General features: G+C 41.9%; 1 protein-coding gene across 2 annotated transcripts in view; it reads left to right on the forward strand.

Moving 5' to 3' along the window:
- Nucleotides 1-12657, forward strand: part of LOC135557468 (ectonucleotide pyrophosphatase/phosphodiesterase family member 1-like) — a 70203-nt gene that overhangs the window by 20838 nt on the left and 36708 nt on the right. For both annotated transcript variants that reach the window (XM_064990735.1, XM_064990736.1), the window contains exons 12-15: nt 5588-5696; nt 7097-7228; nt 11182-11213; nt 11358-11485. In XM_064990735.1, coding sequence (XP_064846807.1) covers nt 5588-5696; nt 7097-7228; nt 11182-11213; nt 11358-11485 — 401 coding nt within the window. The remainder of the gene's footprint in view (nt 1-5587; nt 5697-7096; nt 7229-11181; nt 11214-11357; nt 11486-12657) is intronic.

Raw genomic sequence — 12657 nt, forward strand, 5'->3', positions numbered from 1 at the left:
ACTTTCAAGTACTACTTAAGTCTTTTTTCTTTTCTTTTTGTATCTGTACTTTACTTATTTTTGACAACTTCACTACATTCTTCAAGAAAATACTGTACTTTTTACTCCATACATTTTCCCTGACACTTAAAAATACTTTTTACATTTTGAAAGCTCACCAGGACAGGAAAATGTTCCAATTCGCGCACAAGAGAACATCCCTGGTCACCTACTGCCTCTGATCTGGAGGACTCACTAAACACATGCTTTGTTTGTAAATTAGGTCTGAGTGTTGGAGTGTGCCCCTGGCTATACGTAAATAAAAACAAGACGGTGTGATCTGAAATTAATTATTTATAGTTTTTACTTTTGATACTTAAGTACATCTTTATCAATTACATTTACTGTTGATACTTAAGTATATTTAAAACAAAATACTTAACTTTTACTCAAGTAGTATTTTCCTGGGTGACTTGAGTAATTTTCTATTAACATATCTTTGCTTTTACTCAAGTATGACAATTTGGTACTTTTTCCACCACTGCAATTGAGTTCAGGAAATGCAGAAATTTGTTTTGGTTGAAGTTAGGGCTGGGCGATATGGCCTAAAAGTAATATTAAAAAAATAAAATAATTTTTGGACGATTCACGATATATATCTCAATTTCTTGTTTTTCTCTAAACAAATCAAAAAAGGCCATGACACAATTCTTAATTGAATTGTCTTTATTAAAATAAAAAATATATACAAAGCCTCAAGGCCTATTTGTGCAAAACAAATTAACTCTACACATCTATTCTTTTTTTTTTAAATTTTTATGTTTGACTACTAGCTGTTTGAATATGTATTTTATGTAATCATTTTGTTTGAAAATATGTTAATTTGTTATGATTAAAACAGCCTGTGGTTATTTGCTTTTGGATTGGCGGAATGCCACAACTACTAACACCTTAGCTTACAGCTGGCCTGAACATAACTTTTTTGAATGCACTTCAATTAGCCTGTGCCCAAAGCACTGCAGGCGGGTCCAGTTGTTTAAGCGCAATGCTTTTATCATGTTGCTCCCGCTGTCAGTTGTCATGCACACCTGTCGGTCTTCGCTCATCTTCCACGATGCCAGAGAGTCATTGAGACCCTGGGCTATTACTTCACCCGTATGATCATCAGGGAAGTAAGACGTCTGGAGGCAGAAATTTCGCAATTTCCACTCTTCATTTATGTAGTGGACTGTCAAACTTCGGTATGGCTCTACCGTTCTGCTCAACCATAGATCGGCTGTGGTGGAAAAATAAGAAACACTAGCCAGCTTCTCTGCAACTCTTTCGCGTGAAATACTTGTGGCTTGGCAGCTAATATGTGGTCAACTGTACCTAGCAGCTTTTTAAAGCCTGGCTTTTCTGCTGTGTAGATTGAGACTATATATTTCGCTATGTCACTGCATCCGTTTTCTCCTTCCACCTCAAACTTTTCCTGTAATAAGGGATTACGTTTGAAAAGGATGCGGCTATGGTAGTTTGTCTTTTAGCAGACGTTTTGGGAATCGGGCGACTGGAATCGGAATTGCTTACACGGAAACCAAACCGGCTGCACGTGTGCTCTATCTTCCGTACATATTTTTTTATCTCGCAACACCAAATGCGATAACGACACGCAGGTTAAAATATCAAAACAAACTCTGAGCCAATGACATTAAATTGGGGACAGGTCGAAAAGATGTATGGCAATTTAGCTAGTTAGCTTGCACTTGCTAGCTAATTTGTCCTATTTTGCTTGCTTGCTGTTGCTAGCTAATTTGTCCGGGGATAAAAACATTGAGTTGTTATTTTACCTGAAATGCACAAGGTCCTCTACTCCGACAATTAATCCACACCTAAAACAGCCAGCCAAATCGTTTCTAGTCATCTCTCCTCCCAGGCTTTTTCATCTTTGAATGTATATGGTGATTGGCTTCTACACTTTCATACTATTACCACGACAAAACATTTCGTCTTTCAATCACCCGCGTGGGTATAATCAATATGGAGATGGCACGTGGGTGCCTGCTTCTATAGACCAATGATGAGATGGGAGAGGCAGGACTTGCAGTGTGATCTGCGTCAGAAATAGGAATGACTTCTATTTTAGCCCTTGGCAACGCAAACGCTCATTGGCGTGCACGAGCAGTGTGGGTGCAATAATTGAATAACATAGATTTCTAAATTTATTTTGCGATGCACGCAACGTGTCCGGTCTGGTCAGCATGTTAGTCTCACGCATTCCTCCCATTCCACCGTGTGTTTCAGTTGCAGGTGATGGAAGAGTTTGGTTGTGCTGTTGCTTTTCGTAGCAATTGTCTTTTGACACATTTTGCACAGGACATTTGTTTGCTGAATATCAGACCTCTTAAGCCCGAACCCACTTCCATATTACTGAAAAAACATTTCTGCCCTTTTTGGAGGTGATTTCATCCTCGAGAGGCTGAGCTGCAAGCATTTCGCTACACTTGTATTAACATCTGCAGTATTAACATCTGTATGTGACCAATAACATTTGATTTGAGCTGGCTTCCTCACTTCTCTGAGCATGGTTACGATTTGTGAAAGGCTGTCTAAGATTGTGATTGGTGGATAACCTCTGCACGCAATTGGGACATGATTCAACATTGGGCTGACAGAGAAGAGACCGTGAGATGCTGCATTTGTAAAACGTTACAACATTATAACCTCCTCTTGGTCAGTTGTGCACCGGGGCCTCCCACTCCTCTTTTTATTCTGGTTAGAGACAGTTTGCACTGTTCCGTGAAGTGAGTAGTACACAGCGTTGTACGAGATCTTCAGTTTCTTGGCAATTTCTCACATGGAATGGCCTTAATTTCTCAGAACAAGAAGAGACTGACGAGTTTCTGAAGTATTTGTTTCTGGCCATTTTGAGCCTGTAATCGAACCCACAAATGCTGATGCTCCAGATACTCAACTAGTCTAAAGAAGAACAGTTTTATTGCTTCTTTAATCAGAACAACAGTTTTCAGTTGTGCTAACATACCTTCAAAAGAGTGTTCTAATGAATTAGCCTTTTAAAATGATAAACTTGGAATAGCTAACACAACGTGCCAATGAAACACAGGAGTGATGGGTTGCTGATAATGGGCCTCTGTACCCCTATGTAGATATGAAAATCTGCCATTTCCAGCTACAATAGTCATTTTACAACATTAACAATTTGACGTTATTTTAATGGACAAAAAATGTGATTTTCTTTCAAAAACAAGGACATTTTGAAGTGACCCCAAACATTTGAACGGTAGTGTATGTCCATTTTACTGTGGTTAAAATTAATTCAAATGTTGATGGTAGTATGATAAACTACAGAAAGTATACATTTATCAAGTTTGACATTTCTATGTTAACTTTTTGAAAATACTAATTAATGGACCAAAATGCTAACAAATCTCAAAATGGATAGGTAGATGCAAAAATGTCATTTCAGCCTGTGATGCCTGGCCTTTACAAGAGTACACCAAAATTGCTTCTTAGATCAGTTACTTCCACTAGATACACTAAATGACCAAAAGTATGTGGACTCCTGCTTGTCAAATGTTTAATTCCAAAATCATGGGCATTAATATGGAGTTGGTCCCCCCTTTTACTGCTATAACAGCCTCCACTCTTCTGGAAAGGCTTTCTACTAGACGTGGCTTGCTACCATTCAGCCATGAGCATTAGTGAGGTTGGGCACTGATGTTGTGTGATTTTTAGGCCTGGCTCTCAGTCGGGGTTCCAATTCACCCCAAAGGTGTTCCATGGAGTTGAGGTCTGGGCTCGGTGCAGGCCAGCCAAGTTCTTCCACACCGATCTTCAACAAACCATTTCTGTATGGACCTCTCTTTGTGCACGGGGCATTGTCATGTTGAAACAGGAAAGGGCCTTCCCCAAACTGTTGCCACAAAGTTGGAAACCCAGAATCATCTAGAATGTCATTGTATGTTGTAGCGTTAAGATTTCCCTTCACTGGAACTAAGGGGCCTAGCCAGAACCATGAAAAACAGCCCAGACCCTTACTCCTTTTTTTACTTGTGTGGCGTACCACTTCACGGCTGAGCCGTTGTTGCTCCTAGACGTTTTCACTTCACAATAACAGCACTTACAGTTGATCGGGGCAGCTCTAGCAGGGCAGAAATTTGAGGACTTGTTGGAAAGGTGGCATCCTATGACTGTGCCATATTGAAAGTCACTGAGCACTTCAGTAAGGCCATTCTACTGACAATGTTTGTCTATGGAGATTGCATGGTTGTGTGCTCAATGTTATACACCTGTCAGCAACTGTGTGGCTGAAATAGCCAAATCCACAATTTTGAAGAGGAGTCCACGTACTTTTATTTATTTATCATTGCAACGGTTGGCTAATTTGAAGAATCTCAAATATAAAATAGATTTTGATTTGTCTAACACTTTTTTTTTTGGTTACTACATGATTCCATATGTGTTATTTCATAGTTTTGATGTCTTCACTATTATTTACAATGTAGAAAATTGTAAAAATAAATAAAGGAAAAACCCTTGAATAAGTAGGTGTTCTAAAACTTTTGACCAGTTGTGTATCTGCTTAATTTAGAGGTGTTTATGCAACTATAGTTGTGATACAAACGTTAGGCTATATGTTTCAAATTTTTTTAATACATTCTAAGGCCGCATGATGCAACTCTAATGATGATCTGAAAAAAGTCACATGAAAGGCATGAGCTCTGCTTTGTTTGTTTTGTAGGCTGTACATACTTCATCCATCTCTCATTCCCAATTTGACAAGCACTTGATAATGCCTCGAATTTCCCAGCGGCACCCCCTAGTGTGGCCGTAATGCCTTTCACGGCCGCTGTGCCCTTGGGCTGAGTATAATAATTATAATTCCCGTCTCGAGGCTGTTCCGAAGCACCTCTCACTCACTCAGCTGTGTGGTGCTAGGGCAAAAACCAAAATGTGCACCCCTTAGGGTCACGAGGACTGAGTTTGGGGAAACCCTGGCCTTGAACCTGTCTAACATTTAGATGTTACAATTGTAATAAAAAATATACAATTTTGCTAAGGTGTTGTCTCATCCGTTGCATTGCTCAGAACTGTTGACCCAACTCAATAGGTGGTATGTCACGAACCTGTCTTATGTTCTGGTGTCCTCATTAAACATTAATTGGCGTAGTCTGGTAGTTTTGCCATTTTAGCTAATCCTAGTCTTCAGGTGTTATTACAATATACTAGTCATGTATGCGAAAGCACTACAGTGAATATTACGGTATACTAGTCATGTCTGCAAAAACACTACAGTGAATACTAGTGTACTACAGTCAGATTTGCAAAAACACTACATTGAGTACTTTAAAAAATGTTTTTACCTTAATTTATACAGGTTTTTCTCATTGAGATAACGTCTCTTTTCCAAGCGAGACCTGGTCCAATAGTAGAGGGGTAGCATACAACAGTCATCTGCAAAAACACTACATTTAATAGTACAGTAGTCTGTAAACATCTGTAAAAACACTACAGTGAATACTGTAGTATATAAATATAGTATACTATAGTATTTTTTCAGGCGGGAGAAAATACATGTTATTTGAATTGAATGACTATTTGTTTGCAGGTGATTGAGGCCCTGCTGAACGTAGACAGGTTGTTGGGATTTCTAATGGACGGCCTGAAACAGAAGAACCTACACCACTGTGTCAACCTGGTGCTCCTGTCTGACCACGGTGAGCAGTGTTGCCACAACAGTCAGATCACACTGTACACAGACAGTACTGTATTAGTCTGTGGTCTCTGCGATCAAAAGTAGAATCGGCATCCTTAATTTATACACAGCATTCAGATTAATGGTAGATACTGTAGGATGGGAAAGTGAATCGACTTATTCCTTGTGGCGCAACGGGCCTCGGAAAGGAAAAGTACAGCATAGGAGAAAAGCACTAGAAAACAATGTGGAAGCAAGGGAGGCAGAGGAAATTGACTAATTTAATGTCTTTTGACGTGAAAGATAAGTGTTGAAGTACTTCATTTTATGGCTCTGCTGTAAATCTGAAGTGATGCAATCGTGAGCGTCTGCTACTCCTCAAAATGAAATATCTAGTGAAGTAAAGATTTTCCTCCATTCCTTAGTGAACCATAAAAACAATGAGCATATCGCAAGTCTGTATCTGCCAGGAGAATGATGACAAACATCCCTTAGCTATTATATAATGGCTACATTACTGTTCTCATAACCTAGTAATCCACTATCAAACTTGCTTATGGAGTTATTTTAATTTACATGCACCAGCTTTTATTGTACTAGTAGCACAAATGACATGGCACTGAACATCATAGTCAATATTTGCATATTATCACAAGATCCACAATATTTTTGTAGAACTCTTCCATATTACAGCGGCAGGGTAGCCTAGTGGTTAGAGCATTGGACTAGTAACCGGAAGGTTGCAAGTTCAAACCCCCGAGCTGACAAGATACAAATCTGTCGTTCTGCCCCTGAACAGGCAGTTAACCCACTGTTCCTAGGCTGTCATTGAAAATAAGAATTTGTTCTTAACTGACTTGCCTAGTTAAATAAAGGTAAAACGTTTTTTTACCATATTGTCCTCTAAGCTATAGCCTCTGCTCTAGGACCCTCCATTGTAGGAGTGTTTGAATGTTTACTGTCAGCCATACATACTCAGCTTTTGCTGAGACCTAGCACCTGTTGCGTGGAAATCACATGCCAGAGCGGAAATCGTTGAAAAACAAGGTCAGTGTGAACGCTGGAACACCATGACTGTGAGCTGAGCTCTACAAAGTAGAGGTCTGTGAAGAAGATGCTCGCAACATCTGCATTACATGTGACGTGTCTAGTCTTGTAATTATGTGTGTAAAGGATGAGCCGATAGCTGCTGGCCGCTCAACTGGCCTTGTAATAAGCTCCACGTTGCAGGGTTGTAATTTTGATGTTGGGTTTGTTGGTTGGTTGGTTATATACAGCATATGGGAATATCCTTTTATTTAGGCTTTTATCACAGATGCATTGATCTTTGGGTTATTTTTAGTCATGAAAAGGTTGTCGACTGTTTCTTTAGTGTGTGTGTGTGTGTGTGTGTGTGTGCGCGCGTACGTACTGTAATTGCAGGAATGGAGGAAGCTTCCTGCAAGAAGGCTGCATTCGTGAACTCGTACCAGGACAACGTGGATGACTTCACTGTCGTCCAAGGCCCTGCTGCACGAATCCGACCCAAGAGAGTCCCTGAAGACTTCTACTCCTGTGAGTTTTTGTTGATGATAACGTGTCACTTCCAACTGTCTTCCTGCCCTTACATTGCAATGCCATCCAGTGTTACAGCTGGTTCCAATTTGCTTCCTTCCACTTGGCCCTTACCCTTTGATAATATTTAACAAGATGGCGCCGATAGACATGGTCGCCCTGTTCATGTCTCCTAAGCAACTTTGCATTACGTATTGTTTGTGTTATTTCTCACCTTTATTAGCTCAGAATGTCCTCTGCATTATTATCTACAGCCAGAAATAACTTTGGGATATTAGAGCGGCGGTAACTCACCGGCATTTCGATCAGAAATATGACTGTCCTGAATTGGATTCTTCATTCTTCTTCATTTTGAGCCAATCAGTTGTGGTGTGATAAGGTAGGGCTATCTTCTGTATACCACCCCTATTTGGTAAAAGACCAAGTCCATATTATGGCAAGAACAGCTCAAATAAGCCAAGAGAAACGCCCGTCCATTACTTTAAGACATGAAGGTCAATCAATCCGGAACATTTCAAGAACTTTGAAAGTTTCTTCAAGTGCTGTCACAAAATCCATCAAGCACTATGATGAAACTGGCTCTCATGAGGACCGACACAGGGAATGAAGACCCAGAGTTATGTTGCAGAGGTTAAATTCATTATAGTTACTAGCCTCAGAAATTGCAGCCCGAATAAATGCTTCAGGGTTCAAGTAACAGACACATCTCAACATCAACTGTTCAGAGAAGTCTGCGTGAATCAGGCCTTCATGGTCGAATTGCTGCAAAGAAACCACTACTAAAGGACACCAATAATAAGAAGAGACTTGCTTCGGCCAAGAAACACGAGCTATGGACATTAGATCGGTGGAAATCTGTCCTTTAGTCTGATAAGTCCAAATTTGAGATTTTTGGTACCAACTGCCGTGTCTTTGTGAGACGCAGAGTAGGTGAACGGATGATGTATGGTTCCCACCATGAAGCATAGAGGTGGTGTGGGGTACTTTCTGTGATTTATTTAAAATTTAAGGCACACTTAACCAGCATGGCTACCACAGCATTCTGCAGCAATACGCCATCCCATCTGGTTTGCGCTATCATTTGTTTTTCAACAGGACAATGACCCAAAACGCACCTCCAGGCTGTGTAAAGGCTATTTGACCAAGAAGGAGAGTGATGGAGTGCTGCATCAGATGACCTGGCCTCCACAATCACCTGACCTCAACCCAAATTGAGATGATTTAGGATGAGTTGGACCACAGAGTGAAGGAAAAGTAGCCAACAAGTGCTCAGCATATGTGGGAACTCTTTCAAGACTGTTGGAAAAGCATTCCAGGTGAAGAGAATGCCAAAGTGTGCAAAGCTGTCATCAAGGGAAAAGGTGGTTCCTTTGAAGAATCCCAAAAATTAAATATATTTTAATAGTTTAAACACTTTTTGGTTACTGCATGATTCCATATGTGTTATTTCATAGTTTTGATGTCTTCACTATTATTCTACATTGTAGAAAATGGCAAAAATAAAGAAAAATCCTTGAATGAGTAGGTGTCAACTTTTGACTGGTACTGTATGTAGCAGGGACTCTAGACAATATCGGAATTAAAGGGGAAAACCAGCCACATCGCGGACACTGACATCTTCATCCCAGACAAGCTAAACCCCTCCTTTGCCCTCTTCGAAGGAAACACAGTGCCGCCGATGCAGGCCACCACCCCTCTAGTGGATTGTGAGCTCTCGTTCTCTGTGCCGACGTGAGTCAGACATTTAAGCGTGTTTTGCAAGGCTGAAGGCCTCCCTATTAGGGGTGGGCGGTATCCAGATTTTCATATTGTCATATCGTCCTTCTCTCACCCCAGGATAAACAACATTACTGGTTTAGTACACAAGGGGGTGCCAAATAAAGCAAAAAAGCCCATTACCAGAATGCTGACAAAATTAGCACAATTAATAGCGAATTTCCATGGTGGCTGCTAGTTAAATATGCTAATGAGCGTAAACAAAGATAAACGAATTGCAAAGACGGGCAATCCAGCTGATAAAGTTATACATACACTACCGGTCAAAAGTTTTAGAACATCCAGTGGCTATTTCCAAATACCCTGGTATACAGCCCAACCCAAATCCCTAGCCGCGTCCTCAGAGCATGTGCAGACCAGCTGGCTGGAGTGTTTACGGACATATTCAATCTCTCCCTATACCTGTCTGTTGTCCCAACTTGCTTCAAGATGTCCACCATGCTCCGTAGCATTCACTTCTGTCATGAAGTGCCTTGAGAGGCTAGTTAAGGATCATATCACCTCCACCTTATCCAACACCATAGACCCACTGTAATTTGCATACCACCCAAATAGATCCATGGACAACGCCATCGGAGTGCCCTATACTATCTGAACAAGAGGAATTCCTATATAAGAATGCTGTTCATTCACTACAGCTCAGTCTTCAACACCATAGTACCCTCTAAGCTCTGGGCCTTGTGTTGGAACCCCGCCCTGTACAACTGGGTCCTGGACTTCCTGACAGGCTGCCCCCATTTGGTGAGGTAGGAAACAACACCTCCACTGTGCTGATCCTCAACACAGGGGGCCCACAAGGGTGTATACTCATCCACCCTCCTGTACTCCCTGTTCACCCATGACTGCATGGCCATGCACGTCTCCAACTCAATCATCGAGTTTGCAGTAGACAACTATGGTAGGCCTGATTACCAACAATAACGATACAGCCTACAGGGAGGAGGTGAGGGCCCTGGTGGAGTGGCCCAGGAAAATAACCTCTCCATCAACAAAACAAAGGAGCTGATTGTGGACTTCAGTAGACAGCAGAGGGAGCACGCCCCCATTCACAACGACGGGCCGCAGTGGAGAAGGTGAAAAGCTTCAAGTTCTTTGGCATACACATCACTGACAATCTGAAATGGTCCACCCACACAGACAAGTGTGGTGAAGAATGGCGCAACAGCGTCTCTTCAACCTCAGGAGGCTAAAGAAATGTGGCTTGGCCATCAAACTTGTAAAGATTGAGCACCCTGTCGGGCTGTGTCACCGCCTGGTACGGCAACTGCACCATCCGCAACCGCAGGGCTCTGCAGAGGGTGGTGTGGTCTGCCCAACACATCGCCGGGGGCACACTGCCTGCCCTCTAGGAAATCTACAGCACCCAGTATCACAGGAAGGCCAAGAAGATCATCAAGGACCTCAGCCACACAAGCCTTGGCCTGTTCACCCCACTAGGTCAGTACATGTGCCTCAAAGCTGGGACAGAAGCTGTTTTTCAGTCTCTCGATCTCAAGGCCATCAAACTGATAAATAGTCACCACACCCACAAACCAACTGCTAAATAGGTGTATGCGACCAATAAAATTTGATGTTTGCAGATCTTTAAGCAATTTTAAATCCCTCGGTCTAAAAATTTAAATCTAGGACTCCCGGGTGGCACAGTGGTCTAAGGCACTGCATCGCAGTGCTAGCTGTGCCACCAGAGACTCTGGGTTCGAGCCCAGGCTCTGTCACAGCCAGCCGCGACTGGGAGTCCAATGGGGTGGCGCACAATTGGCCCAGTGTCATCCGGGTTAGAGAGGGCTTGGCCGACAGGGATATCCTTGTCTCGTCGCACACTAGCGACTCCCTGTGGCGTTTACTCCGAAACATTGGTGTGGCTGGCTTCCGGGTTGGATGTGCGTTGTGTCAAGAAGCAGTGCGGCTTGGTTGTGTTTCGGAGGACGCATGGCCTCTCCTGAGTCTGTACGGGAGTTGCAACAATGAGACAAGACTGTAACTACAAAAAATGTATTTTTTAAATCTCTCTCTCTCTGTTTGAGCAGAGATGAAATCCACTTAGTGAAAACTAAGACACTCAGACCTTCCAGATCTGCAAACATAAAAACGTTGGGGCCAAGGGGAAGGCAGAAAAAATGTTTTGGGATGAAGAATGACCCTTGGGTTAACAACCGTGTCTGTTTTCATTCCCTCAGTCGACTATGAAGGCCTGGTGAAGAATCTGTCGGTATGTGAAGTATTCGTGCCCCATTGAGTTCTGTGTTCATAGGATGAATTGAAAATGATCTGCTTGCCTTACCTCATGTCAGACAGGCCTGTCCCTCTGCCCCTTCATTGACTCTCCACTCTCCTCTTGCTGTGCATTTTGAAGTGCAGGATCCCTGACCAGCCCATGAGGCCCTACCTAAAAGAGCACCTCCCCAAACGGATGCACTTCGCTAACAACGTGCGCATCGAGAGGGCCCATCTCTACATGAAACCTGGTTGGCAGGCAGCACTGTATGTCAAAATCCAGCTATATATTATTTTCTGTTTCTCTTTGTCTTTCTCTGAAATCCCTTACCCCACTATATGTGTTGTGTTTTCTTAAACAGGACATTTTAGAGTGATCACAGAACCTGAACTGCACTTTTGGCTTTACTCTGGCATTAAGCCAAAGTAACTGTTACTGTTTACTAACCTAAGTAAATAAGTACCCTTTCAAAGTTGCTTGAGTTAGCCTACTCATCACGGCTCAATTTAATCCGTACTGATTAGAACTACTTGTGTCCTTCACTTTGAACGTTGTGCCTACATGCACTTGTCCCTACATGCACTTTGAAAGTAGTTACAGGTACTGGCAAAATGTCATCCCACTTTATATTTCCTGCTTGTTAGGTTCAAATGTCTGTTGCAAAGAGACAATATTCGACAAGACGACTTGGAAACAATGACCCCTGATATTTTCAACAGCTGCCACAAATTATAAGTGATAGCTTATTTTATCATAAAGAATGCTTAACATACCAGAAATTAGATGTGGGCAAAGTGGTTGCCATGGACACATGATTTGTTTTTTGCCAATGTTTGGGCAGAATTGAGGGATTTCTGAAATGGAAACGGAAAGCTTTTTCCTGTTGATCAGGTTGCCACAACTGATGATTTGAGAGGCTATTTTAGTTTGGTTGGTTTATACAGCTGTCCAATTGATAATCCCTCTATTTGAGTGTTGTATACACACTGTATTGCAGATGTACACTGAGTGTGCAGAACACCTGCTCTTTCCATGACATACAGAGCCTTGCAAAAGTATTCATCCCCTTTGGCGATTTTCCTATTTTGTTGCATTACACCCTGTTATTGAAATAGTTTTTATGTGGAGTTCATGTAATGGACATACACAAAATAGTCCAAATTGGTGAAGTGTAATGAAAAAAATAACTAGTTAAAAAAAAAAAAAAAATACAAAACAGAAAAGTGGTGCGTGCATATGTATTCACCCCCTTTGCTATGAAGCCCCTAAATAAGATCTGGTGTAACCAGTAACCTTCAGAAGTCACAGAATTTGTTAGATTGCACACAGGTGGACCATTAATCAGAGGCAACAAAGAGACCAAAGATAACCCTGAAAGAGCTGCAAAGCTCCACAGCGGAGATTGGAGTATCTGTCCATAGGACCACTTTAAGCCGTA

Source organism: Oncorhynchus masou, chromosome 16 (genome assembly GCF_036934945.1).
Source record: "Oncorhynchus masou masou isolate Uvic2021 chromosome 16, UVic_Omas_1.1, whole genome shotgun sequence".
NCBI classification, from domain to species: Eukaryota; Metazoa; Chordata; class Actinopteri; order Salmoniformes; family Salmonidae; genus Oncorhynchus; species Oncorhynchus masou.